Below are 18,301 nucleotides of genomic sequence, written 5' to 3' on the forward strand. Positions count from 1 at the left end.
GCACAAAAGCTGACTTAAAGCAGCATTTTGTTCCAAAGAGCTTTGTTCTCTGTGTGCATGACAGCTGCCTTTTGTAAGTGCTCCATGGCAACACCTGGCAGGTGTCACTTGGGGTGAGAAGGCTCCTGCCACGTTACCTTCATGGGGAGATGAGTAATGTGGCTCTGAGAGGAGCACGAGTGTCATAACTTCATTGCTATGCCAACTGCCTGTGTTCCCTTTTCCTTGGAGACCTGTCAGGTGAGATGACAAGTGGGTAAGGTGGGTTTAGATGGGATCTCAGTCCTAAAACCATTCCCCCTTTAACTTTTTGTTAAAAAATGCAGAGCTGCTGTCAGCAGGTTTGTGCCCAGACCCCTGTTACCTCCAGGTAACTGAACTCGCCACCCGATTTTGAGTAGACCTAGAATCACACTTTGTGGGTTTCCCTCCCACTTAGCTATTCCACCATTCTATTTAAAACAGACTTTTTAACACTTTTATAGCAACTACATTTTTATTGCAATTTTAATAACAATTTAAATTGGCAGTCCTCACTACTTGAACGTGAAAGGCCCATCTGAGAGAAACCTGGAGTGGTTTTCACTCCAGGCTCCAGAGAGCTTTAGCTCTCTAAAGTACTGCACTAAAAGGTTGAGAAAACAACAGAAGAACCTGACCTTGGTTCTCAGAATTTTTTTTTTTCCTCCTTTAAATTTCATTTCAACATCCAGCAGTTGTGAGATTGAGTTTTTGGTGGCTAAAAGGGCAGGGAGAAGTTAGGAAGGGAAAAAAAGTTAAAGTGAGGGTGGAATCAGCTGGGTCTGTGAAAGGGTGAGAGAGTGAAGCAAGAGTGAAAACAGGAACATCCTTTTTGAAGTACGTCTTCAAGTCAGCTGAGAATTCAATTGCTGGTCCTGTCCTTCGGCTTCTGGGAAAAGATTACTAGGGAAGGCTAGAAGGAAGTCACGGTAGTTTACCTTGTCTTCTCCACAGGAACAGTAGTCAATCAGCTGTGGGGACAAAAAACACAGCAAACACCATAAAGAGTTGGAAAAAGCTGCAAAATTGGGGTTGTTTTTGGGGGAGAGTGCCCAGAGGTACTCCTTGTGTGACAGAGCAGGAGATCTTATTCCCCCATGTGGATTCCCCCATCCTGGTAGTCCTGAATCACAGGTAAACTTAGAATTATAGAACCATTAAGGGTGGAAAAGGCCTGCAAGATCATCAAGTCCAACCTTTAGATCATCGAGTCCAACTATTTAAGGGTTCAACTTGATGCTCTAAAGGTTCAAGTCCAACCCTGAATGCCTATAGATCACACTAATCTATGCAAGGAGAAGAGTTTTAATGTTTGAGTTCAATCCTGCTTTCCTTCTGGGCCTCACCAGAGTGGCAACAGAGCCACAAAAATACAAAGCATGGCCACAGACTGAGATGGGCACAGGAAATCTTGCAGAAATCCCTGCCCAAAAGTGGGGTGGGGGCACTGTATGTGAACAGTTACTGTCCCCTGGTGTCACTCTGCTGTGCACACATGGCATAAAGGGGAGACACAGATAATTGAGCTCGGTGACAGCCCCACTAATGAACCAGTTCTGGTGTCCCGTGCCTGACCCTGCATTGTGTTACAGAGCCACAGCCTTTGTGTGCTTCAGGGGAAGAAAGAAGGCTTTTGTTTCTTTAATTGCATAACTAATCTCCTTCTGACACCCAGCGAGATGGAAAAGGCCTAATATCAAAATTCCTTGAAAGGATTCTTCTTCCCCTTGTCGCCTGGAGACAGATTCACTGGGGTTTGCCCTGTGACTGACAGCTGTGCTCCTCTCCAAGCAGTGAACTCTCTGCCCTATGTTTAATTTATAGCCCTGCCACGCTTCCCAGGGCTCTGGGAACACTGGGATTAAGATTTCAGGAGAGAAGATGGATGTTTTTAGTGCATAGGTCCTAGACTGGGGCTCAAACTTGGGAGTTTAGCTTCAATTGTCACAGGTTCTCCACATAATTTTAGGAATGTTACTTCTCTCCCATTCTCAGAGTGGACAGGGACTGTCACCACTCCATAAATTCCTCAGGACAGAGTGAGCTCTGATGAACTCTGGTACAGCAAAGCCCTGGGTGCTGGTCAGGGCCTTCATTCATCCCACATTCTGAGACACAAACCCCCTGCCCCTGCACTTTTCTAACCATGGCTGTGATGCTCACAGTTGGCTGCTTTATTTTAGCCAAAGAAATACTCCCTCTGCATTTGAGATTTCTCTAAAGTCTGAGTCCCCCTTTATTGGCCACTAATCTACTGCCAGTCATATGATGCTGAGGAAACATCCTTGCCAGTCATATTCCTGAAAGGATCCTCCTCCATCCTCACTGCAGGAATTTTTCCCTCAGTTTCCCTCACATTTTCTGCTGTGCAGACTGCGATCTCCATGTGCTGTTTGTTGTTCATAGTGCCCAGCAAGTGTTAGCCAGGGGCTTATGATTCTAACTTATCTTTTGATTATCATTATTATTATTATTATTATTATTATTGTTTTATGTCACCTCTACTCAATCCCAGCTGTGCTTAAGCCATCACAGACACTCCAAGCTCTGCAGGAGCCTGTCCCTGATCTCTATCATGATTCCTGACCTTTATCATGTTATACAACCTCTTCTACTCATCCAAGACCTGAACCAGCAGGAATTCTCACACATAACAGTGCAGCCAAACACAGGGGGAAACCTGGATAACATCTCTTCCCTTTCCTTAGAGGACAGCAATTATTATCTCCTCTAAGACACAGGCTCAGAAATTTTTCTGAACTGGGCCTCTCTTGCTCTTTTCTTGAAGTTGTTCCCCTTCGTAGGCTAGAGCAGCTGGTTAGGGTTGGTTTTTAGAGATCTTTTGGAAGAGCTACGGGAGGGGAATTCCACATGCACAGCACCCCTTCCTTCCATCTGACCTTTTTAAGAAGAATGGTGCTGGTTGGCACATGGAACCTGTCACAAACATTTAAAAATCTTGTTTTATCCAGGAAGCCAGAGCCTTCTGTGTCAAAATGATGAAATGCCTCATGAAACTTCCTGGTGTTGAAGGGCTCGTGGTGGAGCTTCAGCTCTTTCTGAACCTCTACAATTAAATCATCCAGGTCCTTCTTGGGGAAGCCACTGCAGAAGGAAGGAATAACAGGATTTAATGTAAAAACTCATTCTGGCAGTCTGGCTGTGACACTTGTGTGAACAAGGAGCATTTCCTTGTGTGCTCCACAGTGTCAGAAACTGTGGGAAACTTGAGTTTCAACCAGAGCCATGACATAAGTGCCTCCAAACCATGTTCTGAGGTAACAGGGTTGTTACTGCATCACACAAACTGGGTCCAGACAGCTAAAAAGGAAGATGTGGTCTAGGCTCTGATGAGCTGATAAGCAAAGAAGGAACAAATGCCCAAAAAAAGACTCCCCCTACCACCTGCTGAACCTGTAACCATCCAGCAGCTCAAGTTGGCAGCATCTGTTACAGTGAACTGATGCCTCTTGGGAAAAGATGTGTCCCCCATCCCTGGAAGTGTTTAAGATCAGGTTGGACAGGGCTTGGAGCAACCTGGTCTGGTGGAAGGTGCTCCTGCCCATGGCAGGGGCTGGAATGAGATGATCTTTAAAGTCCTTCCAACCCAAACCATTTTGTGATCTGTGATTGGCTGAAAGTCCAAACACTTCTTGAACTCAGGCTTGGTGCTGTGACCACTTCTCTGCCTCTGCTGCTGAGCCAGAGCTGTCCCACGAGGTTTTGGGGCCAGCAGCAGCCACGACATTTTACTTTACACATTTCACACCCTCTGAATGTGCCAAACACAGCCTCTTGGAGCTGAACCACCAGCAGAGCAGGAGGCTGGAGCCCAGGGAGGCTGGTGAAAATGCGTTAGCAGTCAATCCTGAGTCTTATTCAGCCCCACCACCCCCTTCTTTGTAGCCTACCTGCTGGCAGTCTCCACTACCACCTGCCGTGGGTGGAAATGGTCCCTGATGGATTGCAGTGTTGCTGCAGGGAAACTCTCTGCATTTCTCTCCAAATAATTCAGCACATATTCATCAGCGTCAGTGATGACAAACCTGTGGCCAAACACTGGGGAAGAAGCATTAAAGTGTTACCTGTGTTTTAGCATGGGTTAAAATGATTTCTTCACCCAGGAGGAAGCAGGATTCCTCCCCTGTGGCTGGGCTCAGCTTTGAGCCAGCTCTGCTACTTGTTTCACTGATTCAAAGGTTCAGACACTGACAGTAACATAGTTGTATCAATGTACACCAGCTGCTGATCTGGAAACTCAAATGTGACGAGACCCAGAAGCAGCAGATCTTTCAAGTGAGGGGATACACACTGTCCGTGCAATAAATGACATCTCAGAGCAGAGAGTTATAAATCCAGGCTGGATTTTACCTTCCACTGTAGAACCGATGGTGAAGTCAGAGGGCTCATAGTATATGGGATTCTCAGGAGTAGACCCTGGCTTGGTAACTCTGGTTCTTTTTAAGTATTTCCCTCCAGGGATGCCAGAGTTTCTGACTGGAGGTTCATAGATGCCAATCGTGTCATCAGAGAGGAAATAAGAGAGGATGAAACAACGGTTTTTGTCCTCAGGCACTGGTGATTCCTAGAGGAAAGGTAGTGGGTTTGGAACAGAGCATTTGAACCAGGTTTTTTTTTCCTGGGGTACTTAGGAGTACCTAGTAACCCACTCATAAGCACCCAGAGCCCAGAGATTTTTTTAATAGGTGACTAAACAAAGCACTTGGTGTGCTGACATAATGTCACAAAGCCCTAGACAGCACTAAGGATCGGAATTTCAAAGGTTACTCGCTTTACTCAAGCCACTGAAGCAGAATCTGGGCTGAAGTTACCAAATATATTCAGTGTTTCCACAGCCTGAGTAATCCAAGAGAAAGGAATATCCTATATGGAATGATTCATCCCGGAGTGGTTGTAAAATTCAGATTGAAAATTACATTTTTCATTATGCTGAGTGCCTGAGAGAGGCTGGTGCTGCTTCAGCTCTTAGTCACAGGAAGTCACTCCCCTGACACACCAGTGGGTTTACTTACTTAGTTTAAAGCTAAGTGGATCTTAACTCCTCAGCTGTGACCTTTAGGGAACTCCTGCACAATAGGGAAAAGAAACCAGCCCTTATTCACCTGGAATGTTTGGAGAGGGCAGGCACCAGGCAGCACAGGAAATGCCATCGCTGCTGCTGGATGTGCCAGAGGCTCCTTGCATAAACCAGCTGGAAAGCTGGCACGAAGGCCAGGGCCTGGGTGCTGTTGTGGGTGGAAAACACCATTTCTGTGGATTTTCCACCTTCTACACTGACACTTGGCTGCTCTGCTAGGACAGCTCCTTGCTGGCTGCTGCATCCAGGACCAGCCTGGAGAAGGACAGGTGCTGGAGCCAGCAGCAGAGACATCAGGCCCTGGCTGGTGGCAGTGGTGGCAGGCAGGCACAGTGCCCAGTGCTTCAGTCAGGGCCATCTGTCATGTAGCAGCGGCAGAGGGAGTTTTTCCATAAATGGCTGTGGGTTTGTAGCAGGTCTGGTTTGTACTTTCTGGCCTTGTTTTCTTTCTTCTAGTTTTGTGAGGTGCCAATTGTCACAGCAAGCACACAATAACCCCACGGCATCCCCCCAACTCGTGTTGGCTCGGGGACCGCTCTTAGTCTCACTGGCACAAAGGAGAATTTGCCAACAGCCTTGTCTGGGCAGGCTGCTTCTCCCATCCTCCTGGCACTGTTCCACCAAGGAAAGCACTTACCAGGGCCACCTGGTACCGTAGGATCTTGAGGTTATTCTCCAGCATCTTAATGATATCTTTCCGTGGAGGCTTTGGAAACAGACTGAGACAGTTCTGAAGAGAGTCTTCAGGGATGCCAAAACCATTATAGGGAGGAATTACCTGCGTCCAGAGGAGGTATCAACCATGAACAAGACAAAGTTTACAAGACTTATCAAAGCGCGTCAGATTTGGAAGGAAATATTCTGCCACCAGGTAGCAAGAGCTGTGACATCCTGCCCAGTAGAGATGATACCAGCCTGGCCATGTGTTGGACTTCATGAAAATATAAGAGGATTAAGGAAGTCTGAAACTCAGAAAACCAGGTAATTTCTCTGAATAAAGAGGTTATGGCTCTGTTAAAGAATCATAGAATAGCTTGGGTTGAGAAGGACCTTAAAATCACCTAGTTCCAACTAAACATTCCTGTGCACAGGATCTCAGCTATCAAATGGTTACACTGGTAGCCTAATCCCCATCATGTCTGTCGTCTAAGCCACAACTCCAAAGCATTCCTGGGCTCATTTTGGGAGGTAACACAGCAAGGGCTGTGACCATCCCCAGTAGGCAGTTTGGACTTGGCAACACTGTTTTGGAGAGTGAGGGAGAGTTCTGTAGTATATGAGCAGCCATTCTTATATTAATTATGGCCATTCTTGCCTTGTCTTTTTCAAATTACTTTTTTCTTTAAGCTGAACTTGTTTCCCACAGGTTCTTACTAAGCTGAGAGCTTACACCAGCTGCTTCCTTTCCTCCCTTCATTTGAGAAATTGTTTGCAGTACCTGTGGAGCTTTTTCAATTGGTTTCTTATTCACATCCACTGGCTGGAAGTCTGTGATGCCATATTTTTCGCGATAAAAGTCCTGCGTGAACTTGTCACAATCATAGATTAAGAAGGTGCGTCCAAGGAGGGTGACACTTTTGCCAACAGCAAAATCTTTAGGTGAGTACCACTCTTGTACCTCGTGGTCAGTGATCTCCAGCACACAGCTTGGGAAGTTCTCTAAGGACAAGGGAGCAGAAGGGAAAATAAATTAATCAGGGAGATGTTAATATTTCCTAGTGAAAAGGGATATAAAAGCAAGGTGTATAAATAGCTCCAGGGAGATGTTGGCACTGCTGTCCTGCCACTGTTTCCCAAACGATAAAGAATTTAGTGATCATTTAAATAACTTTTTTTTGTCCATGAAATGACACTTTAGCACAGACAGATGTGTCAATCTAAACTTACTGTTCTTGTCCACAAAGATTTTGGGCAAGCGCTGGCGTCTCATCAGTACCGGGAATGGGTCTCTCCCATCATTTCTCCTGTGGACTTCCCGAACCTCCACTGTGTCATCTGCCAAGAAGTAATGGATGACACAAGGATGGTGATCACCAAAGGCACAGTTGGTGTCATCCCATATGGCATAGAAGCGAAGCACCTGGGGTGGAGAAAAAAGAAGCAAACATGGATCAGAATCATCTTCTGATGCCACAGAAATCAAACTCATCACACCGAGATGCTCAGGAGTTCCCCAAGGTTCAGCTCCTGAAGAGGCAGGAGAGACACAGGGAGAATTTAGTCAGAGCAAGGGGCATTTGTGTTTGTCTGAAATTTTCTGCTCTGGCACCTGGAATCAATATTTTGGTGTAGGAGAGGAGTGGATGCAGCAAGACCATTCCTAACAGAACTGCATCTGGCTGCTAAATTCCAGAGGCAGGTGGCTTATCTCATCCCAACAGAAAGCAAGAGAGCAATGGATGATATTGAGCACAGGCTCTGCAATCCAAAGAGGAGCTGCTTACGAAGCACAAAGCCCAGAAAAAAAACATAAAAGGTTTTGTTTCTCACTAATGCCAAGAAAGAAGCAAATCTGGAGTCTGTTCAGCAGACTGAGATGATTTAGAATGAGTGAGGTTGCAGGCACTCACAGGACCTGGGTTTCAATAGCACATATTCACTGTAATCACAGGATCTTTTAGGTTGGAAGATTACTGAGTCCAACCTCTGACTGACCCCCACCTTGTCACCCAGCCCAGAGCACTGAGTGCCACATCCAGTCATTCCTTGGACACCTCCAGGGATGGTGACCCCACCACCTCCCTGGGCAGCCCCTTCCAATCACCCTTTCTGTGGACAAATTCTTCCTAATTCAACCTAAACCTTCCTTTGCAGAACTTGAGGCCATTTCCAGTCCTTTTGCTGGTTGCCTGGGAGAAGATACTGACCCCCCCGGCTGTCCCCTCCTGTCAGGGAGTTGTGCAGAGCCACAAGGTCCCCCCTGAGCCTCCTTTTCTCCAGGCTGAGCCCCTTTCCCAGCTCCCTCAGCCACTCCTGGTGCTCCAGCCCCATCCCCAGCTCTGTTCCTTTCCCTGGACATGCTCCAGCCCCTCAATGTCTTTCCTAAAGTGAAGGGCCCAGACCAGGACACAGGACTGAAGGTGCCTTACCAGTATGATGTGGGTAATTATACAATAATTTGGGTAATCCCCAGCTCTCTCACCTTTGTGTCATAGGTCAGAAACTGCCTGAAGGGGTCGGGACCTGCGGGCACGATGGGTTTTTGCACAGGTGTCCGACGCTGTTCTGTGTAAGGATCCGAAACCATTTCCTCTGGAGGGTTCACTTCAATTCCTTGGCTCTCCAGGAACACCTAGGAAGGCCATCTGAGGTGTTAGTGCTGCCAGGAGTTCTGAAGGTAAGAGGTGACTAGAGGTTACAAGTGGGCTGCAATGAGTGAGGTCAGAATGCTGCAAGTTCATTCCTCACAGAGAACTCTACTGCAACAGCAAAATACAGCAGATGATAAATGTATTTGTTTAAGCTGCTTCTTGGCTTTGCTTACCCTTCAATTAGTCAGAGTAGTCCTGTCCTCAACATCCTAACTCAGATGTCACTTGAGCACAGTTCTCCTTGGCCTTAGGGCTTTAAATGGAAGATAACTGTCAGTTATCTCTTTTATGTAAATGAAAAAGATTAAATTGGTGTATAAACACAGATGTAGTCAGCCTGAATTTGCAAGAACTTAGGTCTGTGTCAGACAGTAAGTTAGTGTCACCCACACCAGGCACACCAAGACCCTTCAGGCACGAGGATATGTGTCAGTGGCAGCTTCGTTCCATCTTTCAGGAGTACTTTTCCCACAGAAAAGGTGCAAACTACTTGTTTACAAAGGGATTTTTTGCTTACCTTGGATGATGAACAAAATCCAGGGTGTTACTCGTGGACTTGTATCAGTCACCCAAAACAACCTCTGAAGTCAAGGGACTTGTTCCCTTTTTAGCTTTGGGAAGTGGCCCATGAAACCATTCAGCCCAGGAAGCACCCGTGCAAACATCTCCCACAGGAATATGAGATCCCTCTGGAGACTCACAAAGCAGGTTCACACTTTCAGACTCACTATTTTCTGGTCTAGAAGATGTCAGTAACTGATAAATAGACTGTTGGTCTTGAGATGTAGACCCACATAGCTCATTCCATGTTTTCCATCAATATTAACATGAGGACCAGCTCTTCATTTGATGTGAACTGACTTTAACAGTCATCCAGTTCCAACAGAGCTGGTCCCACAGCCACATTTATACCAATATATTGTACATGCTTGGGAACATTCCTGGGCACTGAGGCCAACTGGCAAGGAAAAGCCTGGGTCTAAACTCTCCAAGCCTCCAGGACAGGTTGACTGCATGTAACTCACCTATTGGAAATGGCTCCCTGGCCTGGAAGAATAGGAGCTGACCAGGGCTGAGATTATACTGGGGACGATCTAGCAGGATACCAGTGTACTGGTGATTCTTATTTCTTGTTATTGGATTGTTATTATCTCATTTACTGGCACAAAAATAGCCAGAAATAGAAAAGCAGGCAATGAGTAAGCTCTCTTAGAAAGGTCAGTTCATACCATGATTCTCAACCCATGGATCAGGGCTCGACTGTGCATGTGTGCAGAGTTACTGCTTGTATTTATTCCCTTCCACTGTTCTTAATGGAGGAATATTAAATCAGAAAAGAGTCAGGATCACTAATTTCATGTATGAACAATGTTTCATCTGGACTCCAAGCAGTTAAACTGGCCAGACATAAACTTAGAATTTGTATTGTAAAAAAAAGCCCTGAGGACAAAGGATAAACTCCCAGCAGTCCTGGAGCAAAAACACTGAGCAGTTAACTTGCCCTCAGCAGATGTCATACCCTGAACTCCCCGCTGGCCTGAATAAAGAAAACTACACAAAAAGCAAAATGAAAGACTGCAAGCACCTATATCACAAAAGCTACAGCTGCAAACTGCTGCACTCTAACAGGTAATTAAAATCCTGTGATTCCCAGGAGTCTTTCTGTCAGTGTTCTCCCCACAACACACCTTGGTGAAGGAGTCACAGTTGACCAGGCGGTAGGTCCTGCCATACATGGTGAGGTCAATGCCCAGGTTCAGATCCTTCCAGTGGTAATAATCTCCCTGCTCATTCTTGGGCACCCGGTGGCGTCTCATGAGTTTGCCTTGAACCAGACCTGAGTTCTTCACCTTAGGCTCAATGACACACATGCTGTCATCTTCCAGGTAGTAGTAGATGCCCACTTGGCGGATCCGGTAATGCTCCTCTGCAGAGATAGCAACTTCCTCCTGGAAGTAGGCATCAAACTTCAAAACCTGCCCAAGGGACAATAAAACAAAGGGAGAGAGAAAGAAACAAACTGAACACTGTGATTAGTCTATCAAGGCCAAAAATTTATTTGTAATTTTCTTTGATGGTGTAAAATTACTGGATTAGATTCTACAAAATCTTCAAAGACAACAGTGGCCTAATCTGTGAGTGACAGCAGAGGCACCAGGAGGGCTTTTATTAAGATGTGCCTTTTGCAAATTTGGTGTGCATGAGACAAGTGTAAAAATACAGCCTTTTCCCTATTTATTGATCACCTGCTGTTTCACATACAGCCAGGTGCTTGGCTGCTGGCAGTAATCTACTTTACTGACACACATGGCTCTTTATGTGTCAGCTTTACAGTCCTGATTGAGGGAAGTTATCAAGAGATTTTAGTAAAGAGTTCAACCACATCTGAGGATTTTAAAATCTGAATAGGTCATTATTTTAAGGCCAGGCTGGAGGGGCTCTGAGCAACCTGGTCTAGTGGAAGGTGTCCCTGCCAGACAGGGAGGCTGGAACAAGATGATCTTTAAGGTCCCTTCCAAACCAAACCTTTCCATGATGTGAAGTCACATCTATTCAGCACTGACAGCAAAAGCTGATTTGTGCTCGGGAAACAAGGGAACTAATCAGCCAGTCCCTCTGCTTGGCAGAAGTAGGAGGAATACTCCCTCCAAGATCATTCAATGCCCCTAAGAAGGTGTAGGTGGCCAATCAGGCCTTGCATACCCAGCCTACATCAGCCCAGAGGCCTGGATAATTAAGGGATGATAAAGCCAGCAAGTTCCTACCAGTCAGCAAAGTGCCCCACAAGGGACTGAGACATCCCCAGCAGCACTGGGGCCCCTGCTGCTCCTGCAGCTTGAAGGAAGGGGCAAGGAAGAACCCGACAGATTAAACAGCAACATCTACATTACTCTGAAGGAACAGCCTCAGTAATTAACAGAGCACATCTGTTCCCCAGCCTGTGCGACAGCCGGGCCGAGGGCTGGCTGGCTGCAGACGGCTCTGGCAGGGCTGGCAGCGTGCGCAGCCTGCACATGCTGAGCTCCCCAGCCCTGCAGCTCCCACTGCAGCAGCTGCTCCATCCACGGCTGCGGGTTGCAGCCTGGGACTCTGGCACCCTGAAAACCAAGGGTCAGCTCAGGACTGCTCGGAGCAGACACAGAGCCACCTCCCAGTCTGATACGATCACCAAGATGTAACACGGGAAGCACTAATGGAGCAGTTCAGGCTGTGACACGCTGTGGTGACCAACACAGTCAGATGGACCACAGTCAAAGAGGCTGCCAGGGTTCTCTTATAAACTGGAGATTTCCAGAGCTAATCAAACCTCTTTTCCAAAGCCTGCTGGAAATGCTCGAGTGTAACTTGCAGGGAATGTCTTACATCGTTTACGTATTATAATCCTCCTCCCAAGCAAAGAAAGCCTCTTTCAGTCTGGGATTCAGCTGTCTCTGACTAAGGGCACTGGCATCTGAAAACTGCTGTAACGCAGTCCCGTGAACCCTGGAGCTGACTGTTTATGTCTCCGAATTTGGCCAGCGATATTCCTGGAATCAGCTTCTTTATACCTTTTTGTCATAAGCCACGAATGCTGGAGTGAAGCTGGAAGGTGCAGACCTCCTGACTTGCCCATAGGTCAGTGTGGATCCCTTGGTGCATAAATCATCTAATTCATCTTGAGAGAGCTGATTTGCAAAGAGTGTGTCCCCGCCAACCCCCTCTCTTGGCAGCCGGGAAAAGGCATATCCATTTTTGAAGCCCAGTGTCTGCGACCGATGAAAAGATGTTTTCTGTTGGAAGGAAATCCAGCTATCAAAATACTGCATGAATTTAGTAGATACAGCTACTGGAAGCACAAAAATAACCCAGTAAGAGAGTGCAATATCAAGAATGTCTCCCCCCACACACATGCCCAGCATTTTATTATAAACTACTGCAGCAGTTATTTAAAATCACATTTTGCACTTAGATTGAGGAAGTGGAAAAACAGTGTGTGGTGGATGTATGACACACAAGAGTGAACTCAGATCCTCGCACTGCCACAGACTCCGGAAGAACTTAAATCACTGAATTTCCTGACTGCCACCATATTCAATGCCTAGAACAGTGTGTTAGCACTTTATCTGCCCTGGTATTTATCTCACCAGCTCTTTGTTCCCTACCCTGTTTGTCAGCAGTACAGAGCACCATGAGACCTCAGTTACTGCCTTATGGTGCTGCCTTGACTGTTGTGCACCCTCTGTGTGTTCCATTGTTATCTATTTTCTTAATTCTCCCCTGGGCATGATAGAGGATTTTCTTTGCTGGGTTAAATCAAGGCATGTCATGCTCACAGAACTGCAGTTATGAAATGTACAAAAGCGCATCAGTTGTTTTATCACCTCTCTGCACAGTCATAGAATCATACAACAGTTTGGGTTGGAAAGGACATTAAAGATTATCTTGTTCCACCCCATGCCATGGGCAGGGACACCTTCCACTGTCCCAGGTTGCTCCAAGCCCTGTCCAACCTGGCCTTGGACACTTGCAGGGATGAAGCAGCCACAACTTCTCTGGGCACCCTGTGCCAGGCCTCACCACACTTTGTAAAAAACTTCTTCCTTGCATCTAATCTAAGTTAAGCCTCTTTGAGTTTAAAACCATCATCCCTTGTCCTATTGCTACAGGCCCTGCTAAAAAGTTTGTCCCATCTTTCATGGAGCCTCTTTAGGCACTGGAAGAGGCTCTGAGGTCTCCCTGGATCCTTCTCTTCTCCAGGTGAACACCCCCAGCTCTCCCAGCCTGGCTCCAGAGCAGAGGGGCTCCAGCCCTTGGAGCATCTCCGGGGCCTCCTCTGGATTTGCTCCAGCAGCTCCACGTCCTTCTGCTGTTGGACCCCAGGGCTGGAGGCAGCTCTGCAGGTGGAGTCTCACCTGAGCAGGGCAGAGGGGCAGAATCGCCCCCTCTCCTGCTGCCCACGCTGGGGGATCAGCCCAGCACAGGGGTTTCTGGGTCCCAGCCTCTCATCCATCAGCAGCCCCAAGTCCTTCTCCCAGGGTTGCATTCGATCAGAGCCATGAACAGGACCCGATCTCTGTCAGCAAGTCCTGTTCTTCACCACTGAAGAGCAGGGTCAGACTTGAGTGACATCAAACTACTCCACTTGCTGCAAGCTCCACCACACGTGGTACCTCACCTGCACTCTGAGAGCCTGCCTGGTCCCATTGGGCTTTCAACACTTAATGCTCCAGAGAAAGCAGTGGAAATTATGAGTCCTTGATAATAAAACCTCTCGACTTTTGCCAAGTAAAACAGAGTTGTATGCATTTCTAGTGCTGACAGAACCAAGCTTCAGCTCCTTTTCCAGCCCCAGACTTGCAGTCAGTGCAACCTCAGGCATGCAAATCGCTTCTTCTCCACCCCCTCCCTCGCCCCTCATGGTTAAGCCTCTAATCATACCTTCAAGGCCCCACTTGAATTCCACATAATTCCCCGTTTTCTATTTACATTGCTACTGTAGATCTTGCAATGGAGGAAAACAGCTGAAAACAAGATTTGTCTGAAGACACATTAGCAGAACATCTTATAAACTGCCACAGAACTGTCACTTCCTTCTGTTAAATAAATACCAAGGGAAAGCTGTGGGAAAAATATTCAAGAAAAACCAGGAAGTTTGTCTTTAATTTGAGGAGTATCAGTATTTGTCAGAAGTGTACAAGCTTTTAAGAGCCCACATTTGCCTAAAGAAAGCACCTCATTGCTTCATAAGGCTCATGAGTGGATAAGCTCTCCCAAAGTGAGCCTGGATGCCAGATAACACCTCACGGGATCAGGTGACCAATGCAAATTTAAAAAGGAAAGCCCAGAATGTAAACTCCTAATCTCAGTTGCTGCCAGTGTTTATCTGAAGAAATTCCACTGAATGAAGTCCTTCTTTTTGCCAAGTCTGTAACACTTCACACGAGCACCATTCCCTCTCCCAGTGTCTGTTCCCCTGTCCCGTAAGCAATAAGCAGTAACAACACTTTATTTGAACAGAGGTTTTGTTCAGAACTTCTCAGCATATACAGAGAAAACAAGTATTGTGATGCCAATTTTATAGAGTGGAAACTTGCAGATTTCCAAGATGTTATAAATTATTTCAAGGAAATATTATTATCTGATAGTAACTCTGAGATAACCTTTATTACTGCATGATTGTGTGTTATGAGTAATTTACTCTATTTACTATTGGAGAACTCATTTGTCACTGATTTAGGCCAGGTTGGATGGGGCTTGGAGCAACCTGGTGTATGGAAAGTGTCCCTGCCCCTGGCAGGGGAGTGGAACAAGATGATCTTTAAGGTCCCTTCCAACCCAAACCATTCCATGATTCTGTGACAAGTAATTTTTACATATGGAGCTGAATGCAGCCAGGAATGTTTTCTGTTAAAGATGCTCTCCAGGGAGGCTGTAAATCCCTAGTGTGCCCAAAGCAGGCATGAAACAACCCCTTTTTTGGCTTTTCATGGGATTGTTTTAGTATATCAGAGAAATAAATGGAAGCATCGGTTCTCTGTGGTACCACTTCCTCAAGAGGACATCGGGAGGATTTGGGGTTATCAGGTCCTTAGCGCCTGGACCATTGGATGGGGAAAAGGAGAGGCTGCTTCCTCATTTAGGTATCAGGTGCAGAGGATAAGGATGAAACTTCTTCTTCCAGGGAACCTGGGAGCAGCTAAGAGTGTGTCACTCCCTGGGGATGATCCTGGAAGCTGTGGTGGTACCAGTTCTGTGGTGGGATACCAGTTCTCCCATCACATTATCAGGTTCCAGACCTAGACTGTCATGGATTCGGTTCTCCAGGCAACACCAGGAGAGCAGTTTTGAAAGTATCAGAGCTTTGGAGGAAGGGGTATCAGGAAGGTGTTGATTGTAATGAGACTGGTGACTTCGAGGTGTTTCTATCTAACAGATAAATTATGTCCAAGAAATAATTATATTGGGTTGATTTAGGGGATTAATTCCTAGTGGAGGAATGCTCCAGGTTTGATCAATATTGCTTCTCCTGTGTATATCCAGTTGAGGAGGTATCAGGTGAGTTTAAGGAACTCAGTTCAGGACAGTATGAGAATGAGTTGAAGGTGCAGAACACTTTGCTTTGGGAAAACTCAGATGGTTCAGAGAAACAGCAGTTTTCCTGAGGGAATCAGGTTTCAGGACTGTAAAGTGAGTTTGGGGATTTCCCTTGGGGTATCTCATGAACTGGTGGGGGAATTATTGGATGGATTCAGGGGAACTGGATATCCAAAGGGGTGAGTTTGCAGATAGTAGTTCTGCAGTTATGGAAAAAGCTTTTGGACTTTCAAATGAGGCTCACAAATGAGGGGGAGCAGGGGTGTGTGCGTCTTTCTCTCCAAAGCTATCAGGACAAATTCAGGGTTATAAGATGGGTACATGATATAATGGATTCCTTGGGGAGAAAATTAAAAGCACCAAGTGCCCTTGAAGGTTGATTTAGGGATACTTGGTCCCTTGGGAACAGATTGCAATGTTCAATAACACTGGAAGAATTTAGGGAGTACCAGGTCTGCTGTGGGTGGGATCAGGGGATACCAGATAGGTACAGAGCAATCAGATCCCCCAGAAGTGAGTCCAGCAGGTATTTGGTGGCTTTGGGAAACACCAAGTCCCTGGGGGAGAGTTTAGTGGATATTAAATCTGCTGGGGAGCATCAAGTGAGTTTACAGAGCACCAGGTTCTTTGGGGGTCATGTCCAGGGTACCAGGGTCTGGTGAGTTTGAAGTTTCCAGGACACGGGTTCAAAGGACATCAAGTTGTCTCAGGGATATCTGGGGAATTCAGGAGGTACCAGGTGTCTTGGGGGAGTTAGAGGATGGTCTGAGGGAACACAAGGTTCCCTCGGGGTGGGTTCAGGGGGTAACATGTTCCCAGGAGGAATTGTCTCTCCCTTTACTCTGCTCTTGTGAAACCCCACCTTCAGTGCTGCATCCAGGTCTGGACCCACCCAAAACACAAGAAATGCATGGATCCATTGGAGCGAGTCCAGAGGAAACCATGGAGATGCTCCAAGAGCTGGAGCCCCTCTGCTCTGGAGCCAGGCTGGGAGAGCTGGGGGTGTTCACCTGGAGAAGAGAAGGATCCAGGGAGAGCTCAGAGCCCCTTCCAGAGCCTAAAGGGGCTCCAGGAGAGCTGGAGAGGGACTTGGGATAAGGGCTGGAGGCACAGGACACAGGGAATGGTTTCCCACTGCCAGAGGGCAGGGATAGATGGGATATTGGGAAGGAATTCTTCCCTGTGAGGGTGGGGAGGCCCTGGCCCAGGGTGCCCAGAGAAGCTGTGGCTGCCCCTGGATCCCTGGAAATGTCCAAGGCCAGGCTGGACAGGGCTTGGAGCAACCTGGGCTAGTGGAAGGTGTCCCTGCCCATGGCAGGGGGTGTAATGAGATGGTCTTTAAGGTCTTCTAACCCAAACCATTTGTCTTCTAGCCCAAACTATTCCACAATTCTACGAATATTGCCGAGTTTAGGGGTCCCAAGTCTCCCGTGGATTTAGAGGAATGTCTGAGGGAGTACCAGGTTCCCAGAGAGTGTCTTCAGGGGGTACCAGCTACCACCTGGAGCGGCTGTGGGGAGGTGCAGAGGCCCATTCTGAGGGCACCTCTGAGGGGGACACCTGCTAGGCCAGCCCACCTTGATGCCGGGGGACTCCCGTGGGAAGGGGGTACGGCAGGGGTACAGTGGGCGGGCGCGCTCACCGTGGGGTCCTTGATGGCGCAGCCGGGGAGGAAGGGCAGCCCCGGCCCGGGTCCGATCCCGAGCCCTGTCCCTGTCCCCGGCCGTGTCCGCGGCCCCGGCTCCGGCCCTGAGCTCATGGCGGCGGCGGCGGCGCTCCGGGCCCGGCCCCGCGGACGCGTCTCCACGGCAACCCCCCCCGCGCTCGGTGCGCATGCGCGGAGCCCTGCGCGCCTCTGTCTCTGCGCCTGCGCAGGGAGCGCCGCGCGCCGCGGCAGCGGGGAGGGCTTAGAGGGGTCGAACCGCCCCCCCCCCCCCCCCACCCCCGTGAGGGGAGTCCGGCCCCCGGAGCGTGAAAAAAGACGTGGAAAGCGTTATTCCTGTTTTATTAAGGATTTCCCCCTCACAGCCCCTCATAGTCCGCTCGTATCCCACTCACAGCCTTTCATATCCCCCTCAGAGCTGCCTCACAGCTCCTCCTATCTCCCTCGTAGCCCCTCAGAACCCCCTCACATTAAAATATCTTGGCCTCCAAAGTGGGTGGTGGCATCTGGACGGGTTATTTTTGGGGAGTTTTCTCTGCCCTGTGCAGTGCCCACAGTGATTTGTGGCTGTGAAGCCACAAATCCATACCTGGAGCGATTGGAATGTTTTAACATAAGTGGTTGTGCTGGTTTATGATGTATATATACATGTATAACAAGGTATATAGTTGTGAAATAGTGTATTTTTCATATGTAGCACTGATATAATCCCTCTCTTTCAAACATGGAATTTATTTCTGGAGGAAGGGGCAAAAAGAAGCATCAGGGATGCCATCAAGGGAAAGGTGACTGTTCAAAATCACTCCTAAATGTAAGAGAGGGCTAAATCCATCACCATGGAAAATAGAAGTTGTTTGTTGCCTACAGAAGTTGTGGATTCCCCAAAAGAAGTGGATTCCCCATCCCTGCAAGTGTTCAGGGCCAGGTTGGACAGGATTTGGGAGAAACCTGGTCTAGTGGAAGGTGACCCTGCCCATGGCAGGGGGGTTGGAACAAGATGATCCTGAAGGTCCCTTCCAACCCAAACCTTCTAGGATTCTATGAAAAAAAAAATAGTTTTTTGTGCGTCTTTGCTTTGTTCTCTTTATCAGCAGTACACCAGCCAAGCCAGTCTGTGATCCAAGGGCAGGCAGC

At 47.6% G+C, this 18,301-nt stretch overlaps 1 protein-coding gene across 1 annotated transcript; it reads right to left on the reverse strand.

Annotated features, from left to right (window-relative positions):
- Positions 1-483: 483 nt before the first annotated feature.
- On the reverse strand, positions 484-17,263 carry EFHC1 (EF-hand domain containing 1). Its single transcript, XM_048298556.1, has 11 exons — positions 17,147-17,263; positions 11,979-12,200; positions 10,119-10,406; positions 8,262-8,411; positions 7,007-7,199; positions 6,558-6,778; positions 5,757-5,897; positions 4,393-4,606; positions 3,933-4,080; positions 2,922-3,126; positions 484-992 (listed from the first exon to the last, which is right to left on the reverse strand). The coding sequence occupies exons 1-11, from the start codon at positions 17,261-17,263 to the stop codon at positions 867-869; spliced, it is 2,025 nt and encodes a 674-aa protein (XP_048154513.1). The 3' UTR covers positions 484-866.
- Positions 17,264-18,301: the final 1,038 nt, after the last annotated feature.

Source organism: Corvus hawaiiensis, chromosome 3 (genome assembly GCF_020740725.1).
Source record: "Corvus hawaiiensis isolate bCorHaw1 chromosome 3, bCorHaw1.pri.cur, whole genome shotgun sequence".
NCBI classification, from domain to species: Eukaryota; Metazoa; Chordata; class Aves; order Passeriformes; family Corvidae; genus Corvus; species Corvus hawaiiensis.